The sequence below is a fragment of the Hypanus sabinus genome, chromosome 6 (assembly GCF_030144855.1).
Source record: "Hypanus sabinus isolate sHypSab1 chromosome 6, sHypSab1.hap1, whole genome shotgun sequence".
Lineage (NCBI taxonomy): Eukaryota > Metazoa > Chordata > Chondrichthyes > Myliobatiformes > Dasyatidae > Hypanus > Hypanus sabinus.
In genome coordinates, this window is record NC_082711.1 from 87,602,960 (window position 1) to 87,627,508 (window position 24,549).

General features: G+C 38.1%; 2 protein-coding genes across 7 annotated transcripts in view; one reads left to right on the top strand and one right to left on the bottom strand.

The window, feature by feature from the left end:
• The window catches only part of casd1 (CAS1 domain containing 1), a 55,274-nt gene extending 44,820 nt beyond the window's left edge, over positions 1-10,454 (top strand). For all 4 annotated transcript variants that reach the window (XM_059972562.1, XM_059972563.1, XM_059972565.1 and 1 more), the window contains 6 exons: positions 530-609; positions 3,344-3,445; positions 4,446-4,586; positions 4,948-5,025; positions 5,113-5,205; positions 6,600-10,454. In XM_059972562.1, coding sequence (XP_059828545.1) covers positions 530-609; positions 3,344-3,445; positions 4,446-4,586; positions 4,948-5,025; positions 5,113-5,205; positions 6,600-6,863 — 758 coding nt within the window. In that variant the 3' untranslated portion in view covers positions 6,864-10,454. The remainder of the gene's footprint in view (positions 1-529; positions 610-3,343; positions 3,446-4,445; positions 4,587-4,947; positions 5,026-5,112; positions 5,206-6,599) is intronic.
• A 4,744-nt stretch (positions 10,455-15,198) lies between these two features.
• sgce (sarcoglycan, epsilon) overlaps positions 15,199-24,549 on the bottom strand; it is a 92,005-nt gene continuing 82,654 nt past the window's right edge. For all 3 annotated transcript variants that reach the window (XM_059972569.1, XM_059972566.1, XM_059972568.1), the window contains 2 exons: positions 16,722-16,765; positions 15,199-15,518 (listed from right to left, as the gene is read on the bottom strand). In XM_059972569.1, the coding sequence (XP_059828552.1) occupies positions 15,502-15,518; positions 16,722-16,765 (61 nt within the window). In that variant the 3' untranslated portion in view covers positions 15,199-15,501. The remainder of the gene's footprint in view (positions 15,519-16,721; positions 16,766-24,549) is intronic.

Here is a 24,549-nt window from a genome sequence, read left to right on the forward strand (position 1 = left end):
GTCAAAAATAAACGCTGATTTCCTGGCAATTTGAGCATTATTTCATATTCTGGTTTATTATTATTGTATTGTGATGTGAAATTTGTTGTTTTTAGCAGCAGTACAGTGCAAACACAAAATTACTGTAAAATACAAAATATAGTGCAAAAAAAAGAAAAATAGAAATCTGATGGCAGAGGGGAAGAAGCTATTTGAATCATTATGTGTGAGTCATCGTGCTCCTCAATTTATTGCTGATTAACTTTTAAAGATAACTTAATGAATAATTGTGATAGTTTTGAATAATCCAGTGAAAAACTTACGTGACTTCTGCTAAAAATGATTCTTGTAACCTGAAAAGGCATGGATTGTTTAACTTATCAAAAAAGAGAATTGGGTAGTATGGACCATGTAAATAATCATATTAATTTCCAGGTAGTGAATCGCCATATTTTAGTTAACACCACCATCAAATGAATGTTTTTGCATTTCTTATAATCTAAAGTTATTTGAGCATTGACCCAGTCCAAAACTTGTATTTTTATCTTAGGATCCTGTTCCCCTTATTGGGAAGTGGTATTCAAGTTGCTTGGTTTGCTGTTGTGCATATGTCTGCTTGCTGCTTCTCAGGTTAGTGAAAATTATGCAAGGGAAAAATTGATGTTTTTTCCCAGATGGAGAAGAAAGGATTAAGTATGCCATATATGGAATTGGCAATGGGAGGATAGGGAAGAAAATTGCAACACAAATGTCTGTCATGGTTAATAATCTCTTTGGAAAAATTGCACTCCTGTTCTGTTGTCTTGAGTAGATGTACAAGTTTGCAGCTTCCTGTGTGAGAAACGCTGGTGATGCATTGGACTTCATAAGCTAGTTTATTTCCAGAATCTGCATTTTCCTTACTAAAAACAAAATGTCCAACAAACTCTTGTTTTACTAATAGTAATAGTCAAAGTCATACAACACAGAAACAGACTCTTCAACTTTAACCCTCCATGTCTATGCTAAGCATTAAGTATCTATTTGTTCTAATCCCATTTACCAGCCCTTGATCTGTAGCCTTCTAATGCTGGTGATTCAAGTGTTTAGCCAGATGTGGTTTTTTTAATATTGTAAAAGCATCTCCCTTCCCCACCTTTTCAGACAAAGTAGAGGGAAATATGTCTTCTGCTTTCATTCTGTATTGGTACATTCAGGGATCTGTGAACTTTTTACACAAGAGTCCCTTTTTACCTCAACCGTCCCCAGGGTACTACCATTCATGGTACCCTTCCCTTAACTCGTAGGGTTATGATCATTGAAGTGCTTGCCCAATGACACTTCATTCTCTGGAATTAGGCTTATCACTGCCACATCCCCAGTATCACAAAAAGCTCTCCAGGAAGCACTTGAAAAATTCCAGCCCATTTTATCCTTTCAGATGTTGGATTTCCCAATTAATATTGGGTGAGTTGAAATCCCCTCCTATCGTAAGCTTTTCTCGTGTCATCACTTACACTTCTCTGATACACCTACAAACTTGCTCCCTTTCTTCTGCAATGAGGCCTGTAGCATAGCCCCCTTTTTTATTCTTAAACTCTTTTTATGTGACTTTATTTCAAGAGCCTTCTAACAAATCTCGTATCATAACTCCTTGCTTAGTAATACAATGCACCCTACGTTGCATTCCCCCCACCACCAGCCCTGTTGAACTTGGAAGTTTTGGTGGGGTCCCTGAAAAGACTTTGTATTCTCTTTGGCTAAACATTGGCTTGATGGCAACATTGGCTTGATGGCAGCAGCATAATTAAATTGACAGGGTCCATTGATTAACCCCACTGCTCAATAGGCTGCCTATGGTTTCAGGCCATGCATTTGAGCCCTTTATCGTCGTCCATCCTTCACAAACTGCACCTGATAGGAGTGTGCATGTGCACCTTGGGCCTTTGTCTGAGGTTTGTGACAGCATGGAGCCTGAAGCACTAAGTGTTCCTCAGATTAATTTACACCCGAGTGCCTCCTTTTCCCATGTAGAATGTAACAGGAATTTACTCACATTCATTGTGCTTTTCCTTGTAATTTTTCTTACATTACTCTCTTTTGGGATGTTTCACATACGCAAATATCCACTGGCTCTAAGGTCGGTTATTTCTTCTTCTCCATAGATGCTACCTGACCTGCAGAGTTCCTCCGGCATTTTGTGTGTGTTGTTCAAGATTTAAACTAATTTATTCTGTAATCGAGCTAAGCTACTAGATCGTGCTTCCCGTGGCTTCACTGTTAGGATCTTGTACTTTAAAGTTGCCTGTAAATTTGTTCTAAAAGGCAACATTTGAACAGTTCCACATTGAAATGGCTGTCAGATTGCACACTTAATTGTCCCAGCAATGGCTGTTCAAAAGCTGAATAGTAACCTCCTACCAAGTTATTGAGATATTTATTGTGACTGGCGCGTCCAGCTGAGGAGCATCAGGTGGCCGGAGGAAGGGTGGAGATAAGAACAGAGGCTGGGAGATGTCTGGTGGAGGCAACAAAGGGTTACAGAGTATGGAATGTAATAAGAAGGTGATGAGTGTAAGAGAGGGATACTGGACAGATGGGAACAGCAGAGAGGAGGGGATGGGGATGAAGGTGATTTAAATGTTTGGTTATAGGTAAATGGAACCAGATGGAGGAGGGAAAACATTTGGGTATTGTGGGCTGGGTTTGGAAAGAAGGGGGTGAGTGGGAAGATGCATCGTTAAGGAGAGAAAAAGGAGCGGAGCCCCTACTCATCCCAGATTCCAGCTTCTGCAATCTCTTGGGTACACAATTTTTTACTCTACTATTAATTTCTATAATTTGCAAACACCTTATGTTGGTCTTGAAAGGGGGGCTATTTCATGTTGTATTATGTTTTGCAAAAGTTATTAGATTTTTTTCTAGAGAAACTCACTAAACAGATGTTCAGAAAGATTAGTTACTTCATTGTTTGAGTTTCATCTGAGATCAAATGTTAAGCACTTAAGCAACAAAACTTTAGTTTTTCCCAAGCTACCTTCCATTGCCTTTCAGCAAATTAGCATTGCTTTACCCTTGGTGGAGTATGTTGGATTTCTATTCTCACTACAAAATTAGATATGAAATAAAGTAAAATGTGCACAGATCTTGTTTTATCAGTCATGATGCAAACTTAGGAAGCAATGTTGCTTGATGTAGTGCAAACTAATATAAAACTAGCATTGAATCTTGAATACATTTTGGATTAAAATTTTAGATTTTCAGGTATTGGGTTTATTGACATGCATGTAAACAAATTTACGTTTATTTTCTGTGTGGTTTTGAAGTTAGTTCACTTAAACAGTATTTAAATATCTGACATTGTATTGATTTTTGTCTATTTCAGAGTTCTTTTGAGAAGGTTTTTTCACTATGGCCAATTTCAAAACTATTTGAGTGGCAAGGATTCCTTCATGAATGGTGGTTTCGATGGAAGTTGGATCGTTTTGTATGTAACCATGTCAGCTTTCATAAGCAGATATATTAAGCAGTACAGTGCCTTAATTCTGGAAATATTGTCTTAACTACTTGCTTGTAGTAAATTGTCAGTATCTTCGTATATCAATAACAAGAACAAGTTATTTTTCTTTTAAAATAAACCATTCTATTCCTTAATGATATATGAGTATTATGAGCATGACTGGGGTAACAGAGGTGATTCATTATCATCTTGAAGCAAGTTAAGGATTTTTTTTTAACATTATCTATGCTGGATGATGGCTTAAAAAAATACTTACTTCCTACATGGTAAAGTTCATGGATTTTTAAGGATTTACCAAAGAAGCCCTTGCAAGTTGCTGCAGTGCACCTTGACAAGATAGTATTTCATACATGATTTGCACTGTTGGTGGAGATTATGAATTAATACAGTGGAGAACAACCTACCAAGCAAGCTACTTTGGCTTGTAAAGCTACTTCAGTGTTATTGGAGCTGCATTTATCCAGCTCCATCACACAGTAAATATGAAAAAAGGAACATCAATAAATGCCAAGAGTTACATAGTGTCCCTAATTCCCCCCATAGATGTGCTATATGTTTCTTGTGCTGTGTATGACTGTTGGTACTGTGTTTTGCCATGGAGAAACACTGTTTTTGGGTGTATTCATGAATACTCAAGTATGGCTGAATGACAATTGAACTTGAACTAAATGTCATAATGGGATTTTTACCATTATTGGCCCTTTCACTGAAGGAGTTAAGCTTGAAACTGACCAGTTTCCATACAAAATCTGCATTTAAACCAGTTTGCTATTTTCCACAAGAACACACTTTGGCTCCCGAAGTCTGTGCTAATCATGATGTCAGTCCATTCCCTGCTTGTTCATTGTTTGTCTAGGTGCCTCTTCAATGCAGCTTTCATACAATGTTGTACTCTTTACACATTCTTTAACTCATGTGTTATGGAAGTATAACTGTTCTCACTTATTTTATGCTCTTTTGTTTGTAGGCTGTTGTACATGGTATGTTCTTTGCTTTTCTTTATGGTGTATTAAAGAAGGGTCATCTGCTTTCTGAAGGCAAAGGAGAGACATTGTTTGCGCCCAGAATGTCGTCCTTCTTACTTTTTACATCAGTGGTGGTGTTTTTGGTGAGTCTAATCTTTCAATAAATTATCCAAGGCTGTTTATTCAGTTACGGAAAATAAGTGTTTTCATGTAAATATTGAGGTGGTACTTTGTGTAAAAAGTCAAAAATTATTGTACATGGACATGGAAGCAGGAAGGACATTTCGAAATTTGAAGTTGATTTTATAAATTACTTTGTCATTGAATCTTTGTAAAATGAAATCAAGTGAAATTCATTTTCTGAATCAATGCTTATCGCCACAATGAAGAACGTTGAAACAGAACCCGTAGTTAACATAACTGAAAAACGTCTATATATTTTATAGAAATCATACTTTTTTTTCTGTGCAATAGCAACAAATGAGGTAATCTTGTTATTCACAGACCTACTCAATCTGGTGTGCCAGCTGTAAAAGTAAAGCCGAGTGCAATGAGTATCATCCTTACTTCTCTGTATTGCAGGTAATTTCCTTGATTTGCAGGATTAAATTGGGCAGCATTTTTATAAACATTATTTCCCACTGAATGCCTTCATACATTATTTTTCAGATCCTGTCCTTCGTTCTCATTAGGAACATTCCTGGTTATGTTCGCTCTGTGTACAGTTCCTTCTTTGCATGGTTTGGCAAGATCTCCTTGGAAGTAAGTGAGACCATAAGTTGACTGTTTTTGAGAGCTGAGTTATGTGAATTCAAGTTGATATTGCATTATGCAGCCATTCTGTAGTCACTAGGATTGGAAAACAGGGAAATAAATGTGTTAAAAATTACACAGAGAGCAGGGGAGTGTGATTAAAAATAAAAATCAGCCATGATTGAATGGTAAGCAGTCTCGATGGCTGTCATTGATAGATGATAGGGGAAGTGAGAAGAAATGGATGGAAAGACTGCTGAGTGAAGTCACTGGGTTTTGAGCAGAGTCAAAAAAAAGAACTTGATTAACATGAAATGTGTGTGAGAAGTTTAAAAAAAACTGGCATTAAGCTGAGATGAGATTAGAAATGGCAAGGGTCAGGGGTGTTTGTAATCATCATTCAAATTGTGGTGAAGATGGTTAGTAATTTCCATTAAATTATAGATGTGGTTCAAGACACCATTAGCTGTCATGAATTCTTTATAAGTTTTTGAAAGCTATTAAAGCTTCAAAAATTTTCTGTGGAACTACTTGTTAATGGGAAAGGTTGCTAAATAGGAGTTATGAAAATCACAATGTTCTAAATTTGAAGTAGGAAAGAAAATTCAGCAATCCTTTTGAATGTTTATTAAATGTAAGCCAATCATATGTACTTCACAGTCAGAGCTAAAGTACCTTCCTCCCCTCCCCTTTTCATCCCTGAAGTGGAGATATATTTGTTGGACCATTTCTTTGTGCTATGCAGGTAACATGATACTATTCATGATCAGATCACTATTGGGAGGTGAAATTGTCTAATTTTCTTTATATTCACTGCCATTTGAAGGTCACTAGTAAAATAATTTGTACAAGTTAGGATTTACCTGTAGGACTGCCATATCAACAAACTTTGCCATCCCACCCCATTGTAATTGTTCTGTCAATATTGAATACACAGTTCTAAATTTGTGGGCAGATTGTTACTGGTGATTTCCCAGCTGTAGTCTGTTTACTGAACTTGAACCAGAGCCAGACCTGGAACATGCACAGTAAGCCCATCCATCTGAATGCACAGGCAGGGGTTATTTTTAATACTTTTTGTTAAGGGCTTTCTGTGACTCTCCATGAAATGACTTTGGATAGCACTGTCACATCGGAAAGGCCAAGCTTTGTAGTTGGTTTGCAGGTCAGTGACAGTGTGCACAAACATGCCACTGTAGCAAATTCTAGTCTGTTCTTATCTGCATGCAGCCCAGTTAGTTTTAGTTTGTTGCAGTTAGGGAGGTAGGTATATTCACTTCAACCTGTAGATACAGCAGGGCAGAAGGAAGATTACAAAATGTACGCTTTCTTTAACAATATTGAATTGGTATATTCTATCAACATGATAATTGCATTTTACATTGATTCCCTTTCTTTTCTAGCTCTTCATATGCCAATATCACATCTGGCTTGCAGCAGATACCAAAGGAATCCTTGTACTCATTCCTGGCAGCCCAGTGCTCAATATTATTGTCAGCACCTTCATCTTTGTTCTAGTTGCTCATGAAATTTCTCAGATCACAAACGATCTTGTACAAATAACCATTCCCAAAGATAACTACGTTGCACTGAAAAGACTGTTGTGTGTAGGTATTTTTTTATTTGGGATTCTTGCATTGTCATCTTTTGAACAAGTGAACAAATAATTGAAGTAATAACTACTTTTGACCTTCATATTTAATGAAGTGACCTCAGTTTATGGAGAAAAGAGAGCATAATTAAGTGCAACACTGTGAAATTCAACACAGCATCAAGTCTGGAAAAAGTAGTTGCTGCATTTGTACATAGTGTCTAAAATGTTTGGCTAAATTATGATTATTTGAAAGTGACTTTTATAACAATGGCATGACTGACTACTGAAAACGTGGCAATTCTTCAAATGCTAATTCATGTGTTGGGTATTTCAAAGTTGGTAAAACAGCATTTACTTCTGCGATTTTTACTTCGTGTCTTCATCAGGTTGTCAATATTTTCACTTTTTAAAATGGCAATTATTCCAGTTTTATGAAGGAAATATTTTAGTCATCTGCTTAAATCTGATTGTAAAATACCTACATATAATATTCTACACAATTTAGTACAGCCATATTTATTAAATATATTAACACTGATGTTGAACACTTGAAATGTATTGGAAGGTGGAAAAGAAGTGAAGTCAGTGTGTTATTCATTATAAGTGCCACAATGGAGGGGTTAAACATGAATAGAGCTTCATGTTCTGGGGCCTTGTGGCTTTATGACTAAATCTGGTGTTGCATTGTTGTTAAATCATGACGGGCTAAGAATTACACCCATTGGTTATAGCTTTTAATCTTGTGGAATGAATGATGGTTGTTGGAATTTGATATGAAATGACTGAAACAGTGGTTTAATTAAGGACACTTGTTTAGTGTACAAGGGTATTGAGCAACTATTTGTAAATTAAGATAGTGTGATTGAATTGTCAAATGTTAGTTTGTGATCTCTTCAACTTGTATGATTGATTATATTTTGAGATTATTGAGAAACATAAAGACCCATGCCAACAACATGTTACAATTTGGTTTTTAGATAAAATCTTAAACAAGATAAATGTATTTGCTAAATTTAAATTTTAGCAGGGATAAGAAAGGAGGGAGTAGAAAGGAAAATGCTGAAAACAGATCTGAGTCTTTTGTGATGACCTGGGTGCCATAAACCATTATTACCAGTGTCTTTCAAATCATGGTGAAGTTCTTTCAAAAAATTTTAACCTGGCTTGATTCAAGCCCACATTTACAGATCCTGCAGTATACTATTTAATTTTAAAACTGTCTTCTGCACATTGACGCTTTTGAATCTCAGCATTTCTGTGTATTTCACTGTAGATAATTTTAATTTTTTATATGTTAGTACAGCACGTTACAGGCCCTTCCAGCCCGATGAGCCTGTGCTGCCCAGTTACACCCATGTGACTAATTAACCACCTAACCTGTACATCTTTGGAACATGGGAGGAAACTGGAGCCCCCAGAGGAAACTCTTGTGGTCCTGGGGAGAACAAACAAACACTTTACAGATAGTGTCGGGAATTGAACCCTGGTTGCTGACATTGTAAATTGATGCTCTAACTGCACTGCTACCACGCCATCCCTAAATCTGACATCGGAAACCTTTTATTAAACAAGACATGCTAAAATGCAATTAGTCTTAAAGTTTGACTTGTAACAATTAGTTTTAAAGGATTTGGTATTTATAACCTTACAAGACTTCACTGGTTCTATTTTGATCTGTTTTTGTTTAAGGATAACTGAAAATGGGTAAGAGAAGAATCTTCAAAATTTGTAAATACTAATTCTTTGGAATTAAAAATTAAGTTTTAATTTTTTGTTCAATAAAATCTCAGGTTCCCTCCCTACAGTTACTAAGTGGGTAAAACCATAGCTGGTCCATCAGCAACAGCTGAGTATTTAAGTGAGATAGCTGATTTGGGCTAAATGCTCTACTTTGTCAAGAGCTAAAATGTGTGCATGTGATAGTATTCTGTGTAAGTGCTCTCTATGGTTGAATACTTTCCTGTCATTAATATCAAATGATGCATGGTATTCTGGCTAGTAACTGCTTCAGCACTTAGAATTTTTTTAATGAGCTCCAACAGGTGTTGAATAGGGGTGGGGGGGAGGTGTAGAAAAGTTACCACAGTGCAGCCAAATTTCTAGTAATATCTGCACTAATGTGCTTGGAATTGCCACAGCTACTTCGCCTTTATTTATGTTAGTAAATTGCTATTTTATTAATTGTTCTGAAAATCAAAAAGATCAAATGAGTAAATTTTGCACTAAGACTCAATTTATAACATTTCCCTAACTGCATGTGCTTTCCAAAATATGTGGCTTGTGGTGATGTATTTTTTATATGAAGCATTTGTTTTATTCAATTTAGTTTAAAATGATTTGGCTGAAGAAGTAACTGCAATGATTAGATTTTTACTTGCTATAAGTTACTGCAGTTACAGAAATCACTATAATAACAAAAGCCTGATACCAAATGAATCTCTTAAAGTTTAAATTGCACTTGGGAACACAGTTTCAGTATCCCCATTCACATTTGGAGTTATGTTTTGGAAATTGAACATATTTTGTAATACTAAACATTTTTGAGATTTTGCACTGATTTCAATCTCAATGGTGTTACAAAGGTTGAACTTTTTCTGAAATAACTTAAAGCTAATTATTTGTTTTCAAATAAAGCTTTGAGTTTTCGATTAAAATTCTTACATTCTTGACAGATTTCCAGGGTGGTAGGAAATGTGAAAAATTGTTAAATTATATTTTATAATTCTTTAATATGAATTGTTTATAGTTTTGTCACTTTCTAAATTTGTGATTAAATATTTTTGTCTTTTTCAAATTGGATTAGTGCTGTAGAGGTGAAATATCATTCAATGATATTTGCTTCTATAGAAGGAGAATTTTCATGCATTAATGACTGAAGACAGTTTTTTTTATATTATCTAATTTTGCAGAATACTTGATTGGTTTTATGAAGCATAGATTTATTTTTGACTTAAAGCATACATACTATTTAAAGCATCTTTCATAGTATGTTTATCTTTTCTCATAAATGGACAGAATAGGGTTTTAGTAGTTTGATTTGCTGCAAAAGATTGAAGTATGGATCTTGCCCTAAAGGTGAAAACCCTGAAACAAATTTCTGTAAGGCCATTTGCTGGGGAGAACTGGAAAGAGTCTATATGGTGTATTGGCACTGAACAATGTAATCTGATCAGGCTAGAGCAGGGGTTCCCAACCTTTTTTTATGCCCTGGACCCCTACCATTAATCTTAAAGTCTGTGGATCCCAGCTTGGAAACCCCTGGGCTTCAAATCCCAGCCCAAACTCTTCTGGAAACCTGATAACATAAAAGCTAGCTACTGGTTTAATAAAGCAAAACATTTTTTTTTCCTTGGGCTTTTTTAAGCCTCTCTTGTTTTAAGAGATTTAATACCTGTGGAGTAGAGTTTTTTTTATTTACCTGAATTTCATTAGCGACTGGGGAATCTTTATTTTGTTTAGATAATTCATTGTTGCATCTCAGTTCTCCGCCAAATGTAATCCCAAATGCATTTTTTTTCAAGTGTCTGCATGCTCATGCAAATTTCTTAACTGGCATAATGTTGTACTCTGTTGGATAGATTTATTATATATAAACTGTTAAAATTGTGCACAAAAAGTGTTTTGATTTCATGTACAATGCCAATAAAAAGAGCACTTCATTAAGGCAATTGTATTAACCTTTTTAAAAGAACAATAGTGTAGGTTTTTGACCATGATGACTATGCAGAAAAAGTGGTTTGCTTAAATTAAGTTTACATTATGTTTGAGTAGTGACTTTTAAGTTATTTTGTAGTAACATAAGTCATAAAATAGATTGTGAAGTTAATAAGCCAAGATACTGTTGTTCAGTGCTTCTAATTGCAGAAATTTTGAAAAATAAAGAATTGACCTATTACAGTTGAGTTCAAATATTTTAAAATAAAACTACCATGATCCATCATGAATAAAGTAATCAGACTAATAGAAATCTGTACAGGCTATTTTTACCATAGAAAAATTAAAAGGGCTATCGGTGCTAAACGGTTAATATGAAAGCAATGCCTGTCTGGATTTAGACAGATTCAGGTGAGATATGTGATTACTGAGTACTGAGGTGTGGGGCTTAGTTCCATAGGCACCTATTCCACGTGCGGAAAGACTGCTTAGATCCTACAAACACGAGGAAATCTGCAGATGCTGGAAATTCAAACAACAACACACACAAAATGCTGGTGGAACGCAGCAGGCCAGGCAGCATCGATAGGGAAAAGTGCTGTCGACATTTTGGGCCGAGACCCTTCGTCAGGACCAAAACGTCGACAGCGCTTCTCCCTATAGATGCTGCCTAGCCTGCTGTATTCTACCAGCATTTTGTGTGTGTTGTTGTTTAGATCCTACAATCCTTCTCTTACTGGATATGAGAGAAGCTGTTGTCTTCCCCTTATTCATTTGGCCACAGTGCACGCTCCAGTCCAGATATTTCTGCATGGTGACGTTCAATAGTGCATGGATCTTGTTACCAAAGAGATCTGCAGGTTGGGAAGAACTCAGCAACTCTCATCATATCCAGTAGTTGGTGATGAGTGATCCTAGTAGCATCTGTCAACACATGGAGCAGGTGTAGCACTGTTCCTGACCTGCCCAACACCAGCCTGTCCATGGAAGTATGGGTTGATTCTTTGTTGGATTTGCACCAAAGTTTACTACACAGTAGTGCAGCTTTCTGAAAATAGTGCTGAAATGATCCCTTGTAGCACTAATTCCATTACAGATCTTACAAGTTAGTGAAACTTTGGTATTTTACTAAACATTATCAAGTAATAATAAAGATCAAATTTAAGCCTGGAGCATGGCAAGGCTATACAGGATTCACAACATAGAACGGTACAGCGCAGGGGCAGTCCCTTTGGCCCATGATGTTATGCCAAAATAATTAAACTTGTGAAACCTAATTAAACTAAATTCTTCTACTTGCATATGCCTGTAGTTTCTGCATAGTCATATGCCTAACTCATATCTCTGATGGATCTGCTTCCCCCACCACCCCTCCAGGCACTTTGTGGGCTAATAGCCCCACACCTTTGAGCTTCCTGCTTTTAAATGCATGCCCTCTAGTATGAGTCATTTTAACACTGGAGAAAATAGATACTGGCTGACTGTCTGTGCCCCTCGAAATTTTATGAATCCGAAAGGTCACCCCTTGGCCTCTGCCATTCCAGATAGCAACCCTATTTGCTCAGCCTATTTTTCTAGCATACGCCCTCTAAACCTGCCATCACCCTTGTAAACCTCTCTAAAGCCTCCACATTCTTCCTTTATTTGTATGATTAATTAACATTGCTTTATCAACAAATATATAAATTCATTGGGAATAGAAAAGACACAGTAAAAGTTAATCACCTTTGTATCATGGTACTAGTCAAGATGCAACAATAGTACTGCTTTTGTTTTGATTTAAATGCATGAATTTATTTTATTACAGCTTAATGTCCGTAAATTAACTTGGTAATATACAAATTGTCAAAACACAGAAAACATTAAGGCAATTGGTTTAAAATGCAGCAAATGAATCAACTATAATTAGTGAATTTGTCTTTACAAATTGTTTCAATTCAAGCTGTTTAAGGCAGACAAAGCAATATTCAATTTAAGGATAATTTTTGAAAGAGGTTCTTTATCAATGAACAAATTAAAAATAGATGTATGTCAATGAAGTAAATATTTTATTTGAATGATAAACTATAGATTACAGATGCACTTAGATTTGCAGCTATTTTGCTCTCCCAGGCAATTGTGGAATTAAAATTGAACTAACTCTATTTTGAAATAATGGTTGAATTTCTCTGGCATCTTGCTAGCAGCTGTGCAAATAACTAGAGCCTGACTGCAGTGTAACACCTGTGAAAGACAAAGCTGTCTGCCTCTCTCTGGCCACATACCTTTACATCAGCCCTAAGCGACTTGCATTCATTCATTCCCTTGATTGGGGGCACTAATTATCTTAACGTAGAGTTTGTTTTATCGTTTAACTAAAAACAAGCTATGATTTATTTCAATCTACATTTGTGCTTCATTTTCCCAGCCAATTCCAAGTAACTGATGAGTGGGAACAGTGAAATGGTTTTCTGTAGTTCACACAAAGACTTGTCTTTCATGGTTCTTGAACCTTGTGGAAAGCAAGAACTTAAGAGACACATGTCTGCAGTAATGAGGTGACTGCAGGCAACAACCATGAGGAACACTGGAATCAGATCATTGTTAATCTGCTTTTACCTTCCCCAGCCAAGCACTTTAGGGATATGTTACCACTACACAAAAGTAGTAATCGAGGTGAGATCTGATGAATCCATGATACAAATCTCACCACGATCACTGACAAAATTTAAATTCCTGCTCAAAAATATCTAAATTATTTGGAACTGTGACTATGAAATTGTTAAGATTATTTAAAATAATCTTCAATTAATGAATAAAAGTTAGTGCCCTGCCTCAACTCACCTGCTGAAACACTCTTGCATTTTTTTTAACTAACCTGTGGATTTAAATTATTGCATTACAGAAAGGGTAGCCCATCCAAAAGTGTAAGGTTAAAATTATCTAGAATTCTTCTCCTTCCTTAAAACTCAATATGCATGATCAGTGGCTCACATTAATTGCTTACAAAACTTCACTTTTAAAAATCCCTTGCCTACTTCCTTTAATCCACAGGTTCCTAACTAGGGGGTCACAGTTAATGGTAGGGTTCCATGGCATAATAAATGGTTGAGGACCCTGTAAATCTCTTCCAACTCTTCAGGATCCAAGATCTTCTATTTTTCTGGCTCCTTGGTCTTTCTAATGCTAGGATTGCCAGTGATGGAGTAATTAGAATTGGATTAAATTCTAATTTTCTACCTGAAACCTCCTCTACTTCTCATTATATTACTCAAAACCACTTGACCAAGCACTTGATTATGTATGGTATATGTTATGGTTTAAATCAAGTTTTCTTTGATAATGTTTTTATATGTTCAGGGTACTTTGCAAAATTACAAGTTATTACCTCATGATTTGGAAGCCATAGTATTTTTGAGAGGGGTCCCGTTAAAAATAATAACAGTGCCAAATAACAGGCTTTGATGTAGAAATAACCTACTATACTAACAAATCTTTGTGCAGCAAATGATGCTTGTTAAAATTCCTTGTTACTGAGTCTAAATGAAACTACTCTGTATGATGTATTGTTACAATACTGTATTCCTAAACATATTGAACTGCTGTCCTTTGTTGACATTGAGGAAATTTTAGACATCTGGATAATTTCAGTCCTTTTAATAGTAATAATGGGAAGGCATAAAATGTTGTGGTTACAGTGCTCCATTTCAACTGAAAAATGCTGGTTAATAATTTAGACATATCAATTGTTACTGTGTCTGAATGTATTTTTTTCCTTCCAGTTTAAATCTAACGTGTATCAAATACAGATCTGTAAATGTGGCCATTCAGATTTGGCCTTACTCCGTCATTTAAATCTGAATTAGCATGAAAAGCAAAAACATGCCTAAATATACTGTATAGTACCTAAAATGTTTCATTATCTGTTTGCACTTCAACTATAAAAGAATGTTAACGCATAACTTGTAAAAATGTCTTTTGGAATGCTTTAGAATTTGTGCCATAAAGCTCTTGTGCAAAACAGTGTTGGGACTTGTTTCTTTCAAAATAGTGCACCATAGCAAGTGAGTCAAACTACTGGGTTTTAAACAAAGAGTTTTTCCATCATACGTTTATTTTCATCACTACCTTGACAACCCAGGATTGCAGAAGGGCCTGATCGAAATGCAGATGTCTTATCAAACTACTACACAAGCCAGAACATCTTTGGTACATGGTTAGTGTAGAGATTATTAAAGTTCAGGGCATCAAAATTCAATTCCAAAGTTGCCTGTGGAATGTGTGGGTTTCCTCCTACAGTCCAAAGACATACTATTGCATTTTAAAGTGTCTCATGTTTTGGCTAAGGGTAAATGGGGGGAGGTAGGGGGTTGTGTCATAGGGCCGGGAAGTCCTATTCTGCGCCGTATCTCAATAAATTAATTATTTATTGGGTTTACTTATTTATTTTACTACTATGATGCTTCAGTTCTGTGAAACTCCGATTCTTCTGGCAGTAAATATCCACTTAACAGACAACTGCAAAGTTAAAGGAGTTACCTCTCAAAACTTAGTTTTGATTTCTCAGTGAACATACTCATCATTGCTCCTAAACTGGCCTAGAGATTAACTGGTTGTGGCAGACCATGGTGCTTAATTTCAATGGACAGTCAAAGGAACAAATACTGATTAACCAGTGGCAGGTGGTACACACACACACGTTAACACTGACTGACCATGGGGCAAGAGATGATGTGAGATGCAAAGGAAAAACTTAAACACAGTGCAGAAACTGATATAGTGAAGCTATTTATTAGGTAACTGATGACATTTTTTTCTATCTGCAATACAAAGTTTTCTAGCAAAAATTAAATAAAAATTAATTTGCCTGTATAGTACACATGTAAAAAAGAAAGCAAGTATTGCATTTTAATGCTGGAGTAAGATGTATAAAATTTGTGATAGACAGTGACAGTGTAGATTCAAAGTAATACACATTGGCACACAAAACAGAATATGTATTTGCTCAGTATACAGAAATGTAAAAAAACCTTCCAAAATGGAATCATCAGGTAAATGCTTCTTTCAGTTTTCCTTCCTCAGGTTTGCCATTTATCTATTTAAAGAGAAAATCAGTAATTAAATATGAAACCCATAATAACTCAAGCTAAGAAACGGCACATTTACTCATGACACTGCTACCATCACTGAGCTCCAGAACAGCAATACACATTCTGGGTGCTAGCACTCTTGACGTGCTTTTTTTTGCTCCAGTTGAGGCAAATCATTAATTACTGATCAGCCTTTTCTTAGTGATCATAATGTTAGGCCAAATTGCAGGCAGAGCACTTAAGAAAAACTTATTAACCTCAGTGAAGTTGTCAAAATATCTAAAAGTGATTCCAGTCTCACACCAACATAGTACTCAAGTTGACTTTGTTTTGCCTTGCAATGCCAGGTTTCCTTCACAAAGCTTCTTGATCAACTGATTGCTAATGCTCACCATTTTATCTATATGGATAGGCTAAACATCTGATTCTTCATGGATTGATTACTGATAGATATAATAGGGAGTTAATGAAATGTTATTAACTTTTCCCATTTTTTTTCCTCTGTAGCTCCTTACTCAGAATAAAATTTAAGAATTGTACTGAGCATAGCATTTAGGAAATAGATTATACCTATAATGACATTGAATTATTTACTACCCAATTATTTAAACAAGTTACTATGAAAGCATTCAAATTAAGTTTGTATGCTGAAGTAGTTTATGTTCATAATTTCTATTTAAATAATGTTGTTCTGCATTTGATAGTTTAAAAGAAAGTACTGAAAATGTACTTTTGAATAAAATCCTTAAATGTTTACATTGGTTCGTACTTGCCTCATATTGCAGAAATGTCGACATACAAAATTCTCCAATCACGAAAGCAAAAATGGAGGAAAAGATTTGATTATGAATTAAGGACTTAACATTTTGTTTTATAAATCTGTGCACACTTTGACAAGAAAACAAGAATCTACTGCAAAGTAGCAATTGCCTTTCTTCTGGTTTTATGAAGATGCATACAAGTAAATGGATTTAATGTTTACAACATTCTCATGAAAAATGAGTGGTTGAAGACTTCTTTTTATCTGTATTCTGTCACAACTACTCTTACCCAATAAACATTGGCTAAGTCAGGGCATTTCAATTTAACAACAGCAATAATACCAAAAGGTTTTCTTCTACAGTTCTTCTTTGATTAAGTTACATGGTAATCAATGTGATAGTGGTTTGAGCAGGTAATGGCTGGTGAGACAGATGTTGGATACTGACCTGCACCTTGCTGCTGGGGCAGCTGTGTCTGTAATGGGTGATTCCTGCAGAAGACAACTTCATTAGATATGGCTGAAATCAAATCATACACTATGTAGCGGGTGATTAGCAAATTTTATTTCAGTTTTGCATTCTTGATTTCATAAATCATTCACTAACACACTAAAGAAAATCAATCACTAAACCATGACCTCCTAAAAAGATCATAAAAAACAAGCACAGCAACTAATTCAGTCAAGCATAAAAAATAAAATCAAAAAGCCCTGTCAAAAGTGCAGTGTTATATCTCCACTCCTTTATGGGATTTAGAATTCTTTTTGATCATTCATTGATTACTCAATTAACTAAAATGGACTTTATTCTTTAACAACAAAATACAATAATCTATTTCCTTGATTCCCAAAACATGTGTCCCCTTTTGTCTGAAAAAATAAGCATACGTGATCTACGGTCTCCATTTTCAAGGTGGAGCATGTCTAATTACCAGAATGAAAATCTGTGCTTTGATTTTCTTATCTTCCCTGTAATGACTTTCACACTTCTCTGACCCCACCTTTTACTTCTTTACGTGCCAATTCGATTCCCCATTTACCTTGTATTTAATGCCTCTGGCCATGTACAATATAATAAACACAAGAGATTTTGCAGATGCTGGAAATCCAGAGTAACACACACAAAATGCTGGAGGAACTCAGCAAATCAGGCAGCATCTGGGAAATGAATAAACAGGTGACATTTTTGTGCTGAGGACTGGAAAGAAAGAAGGAAAAGAAGCCAGAATAAGTTGGTGGGAGGAGACAATGATAAGTGAAGCCAGCTAGGTTGGGGAGGGTGGTGAAGTAAGAAGCTGGGACAGAGGGAATGGAAAGGGGGCACCAGGAGGACGTGATAGGCAGGTGAGGCGAAAAGGTAAGAGACCAAAATAGAGAATGGAAATGGGAGGGGAAAAAATTACTGGAAGGAAAAATCGATGCTCGTGCCAACAGATTGGAGGCTACTAGATGGAATGAGGAGTGTTGGTCTTCCACTGTGAGACTGGCCTCATTGTGACAGAAGAGGGGCCCATGGACCAACATGTTGGAACAGAAAAGGGATAGGAACTAAAACAGTTGGCCACCCGGAAATTCCACATTCTGCAGGAAGTGGAAGTGTTCCCCCCATTTACATCGGGTCACACCAATGTTCAGAGGGCCGTATCGGGAGCACCAGATACAGTGGACGACCCCCAACAGACTCACAGGTGAAGTGTTGCCTCACCTGGAAGAACTGTTCCGGGCTCTGAATGGAGGTGAGGTAGGAAATGAATGGGCAAATGTAGCATTTCTGCCTCTTGCAGGGATAGGTGCCAGGAGGGAGATCAGTGAGGAGGAACGAATCGACTAGGAAATCACTGTCGCACTGATCTCAGAGGTGGGGGGAGGGGTGGGAGAGGAAAAGGTGTTTTTGGGGATAGGATCCTGTTGAAGATGGTAGAAGTTGCAAAGAATGGTGAGGACAAGAGGAACTCTATCCCTGTTAAGGCACATGGAAAGTGGAGTGAGCGTAGATGTCCGGGAAATGGAAGAGATGCAGGTGAGGGCAGCATCAATGGTGGAGGAAGAGAAACCCTGTTCTTCGAAGGAGAACATCTCTGATGTCTTGCAAAGGAACACCTCATTCTGGGAACAGATGTGGTGGAAACAAAGGAACTGAGAAAGGGAATAGCATTTTTACAGGAGATAGGGTAGTAAAAGTTATAGTCAAGATAGCTGTGGAGTTTATAGGTTTATAAAAAGTTATCAGCAGACAGGTAGTCTCCAGAGATAGAGATAGAGATAGAGAGATTGAAAAAGGGGAGGGAGGTATCAGAAAGTGCACCCAGTGAATTTAAGCACAGGGTGAAAGTTGATGAAATCAGCATGTTCAGCACAAATGCATGAAGCAGCACCAATGCAGTACAGAAAGAGTTGAAGGCCTGAAACATGGACTGTTCCACATAGCCAACAAACAGGCAGGCATAGTTGGAGCCCATGCAGGTGCCTCATGGCTACCTCTTGAGTGAGAGCAGCCAAAGGAGAAACTGTTGAGGACTGGTTTGACCAGATGGAGGGTGTTGGTGGTGGAGGAGAATTGGTCAGGTCTTTCGTCCAGAAAGAATTTGAGATCTTCAAGACTTAACTTGATGGGGGAATATGAGTGGGTAAGGGCTGGACATTCACAGTGAAAATGAGATGGTCAGGGCCACAGAATTGAAAGATGTTGTCACTGAGAGCACGTGAAGTGTTGCTGATGTAGGTGGGAAAAGTCTGAACCAAGAGGGAAAGAACAGAGTTGAGGCATGCACTCATGAGTTTAGTGGGGCAGGAGCAGGCAGAGACAATGGGCCCACTGGATAGTCAGGTTTGTGGATCTTGAGTATAAGGTATAAATGAGCAGCGCAGGATAAGGGAACTACGAGTTTGGTTGCAATGGATGGGAAATCTCCAGAGCTGAGGTGAGTGATGGCGCAGGAGGCAGTGAGTGACCTGTCTGGAATGATGTTCTTTTCAAGGGGTAAGTAAGAGGAGGTGTATATAAGTTGCCACCACTTGACAACAGCACCCCTTTGTGGGTTTGATTATGTTGCGATTGGTGCATAGAGAGTGGAGGCAGTGCATTCAGAGGAGGAAAGGTTTGAGGAGAAGAGAGGAGTGCTGAAGTCGAGCTGGTTGATGTCTCATTGGCAATTAGAGATGAAAAGATCCAGAGCAAGGTGCCCAACAAGAGAAGGATTTTACAATACAATCTCTCTTGCACAGCACTCAATCAAAGAACAAGTTTTTTTTTGTTCTCCCTTTTTCTGAACAAACTTCAAACTTGCCACATTTAAAACTCTTTATAGCCCAAATGGCATGAAATATTAGAGGAAGTTAAAGTCACTCCTTGACCTACTGAATATTTCTGGTAATAATCAGCTATTTTCCTGGTCTCTGCTCAAATTATTCCTGAACAGCAAGGGAAAGATACTTTAGCGGCATTCGATACTCCATAATGGGAATTCAATCTGACAGCGAGTTCATTTGTACATTATTTTCATGTCATCTTTCTTTGAACAAACCATGACATTCAGATTCAATCCATTACCATTAGTACCAGTATTTATACCTTAAAGGTAAATAATCAACCAAGTTGGGGAGAGAATAAGAATTAGGGAATTCTAGGAAACAAAAACAAATTACTAGAGAAACACAGTAGATCAGGCAGAGAGATGTTTGAGATGCTTTGGGCCAAGACACTACATCAGGACTGAAGAGTATAGAGGAGAGATGGTCAGTACATAGAGGTGAGGCATGGGATGGCAGGTGCAATAGTCTCTGTTTTATCACTTTCCAGCTTGTCTCTACCTCCACCCTCACATCCACATCCATTGTCCCTACCATATGCTGTTGCCCAACTCTACCACTTCTACCAGTTACTCTTCCGACCTAGATCCATCTATTGCCTGCCAGCCTATGCCACATCCATCCTTTTCACCTCTCTGTACTGGCTAACTTCCCTCTAACACCTCAGTCTTGATGCAGGGTCATGACCCAGAATTTTGACCATCTCTCTGCCTCCAGAGTTGCTGCCTGACTCATTTAACTCCTCCGGCAGCTTGGTTATTTTAGCTCCAGATAACAGCATCTGCAGTCTCTTGTGTCTCCATCTAAGAGCGTGAGAAGTGAGGTGAGTCTTAACAGTTATGTCAACAAGAAGTTGTGAATGCCACTTGCTGGAGGAGTTACCTGGACACTATTTCAAGAGGTAGTCACACCTATTAGATAAATGGCTTCAAAACTGTTCTGTGGCCAGGGACAAAAGGGTATGACTGTGAGTGAGGCAAGGAGGGGAATCCAGGTAGTCTTGCTTTTGGAGTCTCAGCCCTTGAGCTTGCCCAATACATCTGAGATTGTTGCTCCCTGTGAGGTTGAGAAGTGGGACTGATGTGGGAATGATGAGTAACTGAACCATGGCACTCTAGTACAAAGAATCATTCAAGAGGGAGGAAGAGAAGAGAAATGTAGTTGTAATGGGAGATAATATAATCAGCAGAATAGACAATCCTTTGTCACAAAGATCAAGTTTCTTAAAGGCTGTGTTGTCTGCTTGGTGCCTGGGTTTGGGACATCTCATCTGTCTCGCAGTGGAATTTGGAGCGAGCCTGGAAAGTTCTAGTTGCCGTGGTCTATGTGGGTACCAATAATATAGGATGAAAGAGGTTCTGCTGAGGGAATTTGAGTAGCTAGGGATTAAGTTAAAATGCAGAACCAGTAGTAATAATCTCCAGATTGTTATCTGAGCAATGTGCAAATTGGCCCAGTGTTATTAAGATCAGACAGTTAACTACATGAAAAAATATGGTGTGGGGGAATGGGTTTGAATTCTTGGAACACTGGCACCAGTACTGGGGAAGGAGAAAGCTGTTCTGATGGGACAGACTAGGATCCTGGCAAATCTCATAATTAGGGCTGTGGATAGCGCTTTAAATTAAATAATGGGGGTTGGGTCAAACAGCTTGAGAAAGTATGGATCATGTAAAAGGGAAAGAAAGTAAAGGAGCAGTTACTGAAGTCTCCAGAACAAAGAATAAAAATAAAAGGTTTAGAAAGAGTTAAGAATTTAAATTTGTGTGGCATGGAGACAAAATCTAAAAGAAGGGTGGTGAGTACAGGACTTAAAGTATTATAATTAAATGCACAGAGTACATGAAATAGGACAGGTGATCTTGTCACAAGTTAGAAAATTGGCAAGTAAGATGTCGTGGGCATCACAGCTGGGAGCTTAAGATTTAAGGAAACACATTGTATCGAAAGGACATACAGGTTGGCAGATGGGTTGGGGTGGCTTTGTTGGTAAAAAGAAATGAAATCAAATCCTTGGAAAGAAGTGATATAGGATCAGAAGATGTAGAATCCTTGTAGTTAGAGTTAAGAAACTGCAAGGGTAAAAAGACCCTGATGGCAATAATATACAGGTCTCTATACAGTAGCCAGAATGCAAGATACAGATTACAAGGGAAGATAAAAAAAAGTGTGCAACAAGAGCAACATTATGATGCCCATGGGAATTTTAATATGCAGTAGATTGGTAAATCATGTTGGTGTTGAATTCCAAGAGAAGGTAATTATAGAATGCCTACAAGGAGGCTTTTTAAGAGTCAAGCCCACAAGGGAAAAGGCAATTATGGCTTGGGTCTTCTGTAATGAACCACATTGTATTAGGGAGCTCAAGGTAAGGAACAATTAAGCAGTGATCATATTATGATAGAATTTACCTTCCAGTTTGAGAGGGATCTGATTATCAATTTTACTGTACAGTAAAGGTAATTGCAGAGGCATGAGAGAGAAGCTGGCCAAAGTTGATTGGGAGGAGACAATAGACAGTAGGTGCAGGAGTAAGCCATTCAGCCCTTCTAGCCAGCACCGCCATTCACTGTGATCATGGCTGATCATACACAATCAGTACCTCGTTCCTGCCCTCTCCCCATATCCCTTGACCCCACTATCTATAAGAGCTCTATCTAACTCTCTCTTGAATGCATCCAGAGACTTGGCCTCCACTGCCTTCTGGGACAGAGCATTCCACCTATCCACCACTCTCTGGGTGAAAAAGTTTTTCCACATCTCTGTTCTAAATGGCCTACCCCTTATTCTTAAACTGCTGCCTCTAGTTCTGGACTCACCCATCAGCGGGAACATGCTTCCTGCCTCCAGTGTGTCCAATCCCTTAATAATCTTATATGTTTCAATCCGATCCCCTCTCATCCTTCTAAATTCCAGTGTATACAAGCCCAGTCGCTCCAATCTTTCAACATATGACAGTCCCGCCATTCCAGGAATTAACCTTGTGAATCTACGCTGCACTCCCTCAATAGCAAGAATGTCCTTCCTCAAATTTGGAGACCAAAACTGCACACAATACTCCAGGTAGGGTCTCAGCAGGGCCCTGTGCAGCTGCAGAGGGACCTCTTTACTCCTATACTCAATTCCTCTTGTTCTAAAGGCCAGCATGCTATTAGCTTTCTTTACTGCCTGTTGTACCTGCATGCTTGCTTTCATTGACTGATGTACAAGAACACCTAGATCTCGTTGTACTTCCCCTTTTCCTAACTTGACTCCATTTAGATAGTAATCTGCCTTCCTGTTCTTTCCACCAAAGCGGATAACCTCACACTTATCCACATTAAAATGCATCTGCCATACATTTGCCTACTCACCTAGCCTGTCCAAGTCACCCTGCATTCTCATTACATTCTCCTGACACTTCACACTGCCACACAGCTTTGTGTCATTGGCAAATTTGCTAATGTTACTTTTAATCCCTTCATCTAAATCATTAATGTATATTGTAAACAGCTGCGGTCCCAGCAACGAACCTTGTGGTACCCCATTGGTCACAGCCTGCTATTCCGAAAGGGACCCGTTAATCGCTACTCTTTGTTTCCTGTCAACCAGCCAAATTTCAATCCATGTCAGTACTCTGCCCCCAATACCATGTGCCTTAATTTTGCCCACTGATCTCCTATGTTGGACTTCATCAAAGGCTTTCTGAAAGTCCAGGTACACTGCATCCACTGGCTCTCCCTTGTCCATTTTCATAGTTACATCCTCAAAAAACTCCAGAAGATTAGTCAAGCATGATTTTCCCTTCGTCAATCCATGTTGACTCGGACTGATCCTTCTACTGCTATCCAAATGTGTTGTAATTTCCTCTTTTATAATTGACTCCAGCATCTTTCCCACCATTGATGTCAGGCTAACTGGTCTTTAATTCCGTTTTCTCTCTCCCTCCTTTCTTGAAAAGTGGGACAACATTAGCCACCCTCCAATCAGCAGGAACTGTTCCTGAATCTATAGAACATTGGAAAATGATTACCAATGCATCCACGATTACTAGAGCCACCTCCTTAAGTACCCTTGGATGCAGACCATCAGGTCCCGGGGACTTATCAGCCTTCAGACCCAACAGTCTATCCAACACCGTTTCTTTCAACATATGACAGTTCTGCCATCCTGGGAATTAACCTCGTGAACAGACGCTGCACTCCCTCAATAGCAAGAATGTCCTTCCTCAAATTTGGAGACCAAAACTGCACACAATACTCCAGGTGGGGTCTCACCAGGGCCCTGTGCAGCTGCAGAAGGACCTCTTTACTCCTATACTCAATTCCTCTTGTTATAAAAGCCAGCATGCCATTAGCAGGGATGATGGTGGAGCAGCAGAGGCTGGAGTTTTTGGGAGTAATTCAGAATATGCAGGATTATTTCACTCCAAAAGAATCAGTAGCATTCTAAAGGGAGGATGAGGCAACCGTGGCTGACAGGAGAAGTCAAAGATAGTAGAAAAGCAGAAAGACAGGTCAGACAGTATAGGAAGCCAGAGGAATAGGAAACTTTAAAAAAGTAACTGAAAGCAGCTAAAAAGCATATCAAGCAGTAGTAAATCAAGGCAATTGGACTTGCTACATTGTCTAGAAGATATTTCGCCACTCATCCAAGAGGCTTCTTCAGATGGCAGGAGGCAAAGAGTGGGAATAAAGGGGCCTTACCTGGATGGCTGCCAGTGACTACTGGTGTTGCACAGGTGTAGGGCCCACTACTTTTCATGTTATATTTTAATGATCCAGATGATGGGATTCATGGCTTTATGGCCAACATAGCAGTTGATACAAAGATAGGTGGAGGGAGAGGTAGTATTGAGGAAGAAGGGATTTTGCAGAAAGACCTGGATAGATTAGGAGAATGGGCAAACAACTGGGAGACAGTGTAGGGAAGTGTATGGTTATTCACTTTGGTAAAGAATAAAACAGACAAGTTTCCAAACAAGGAGT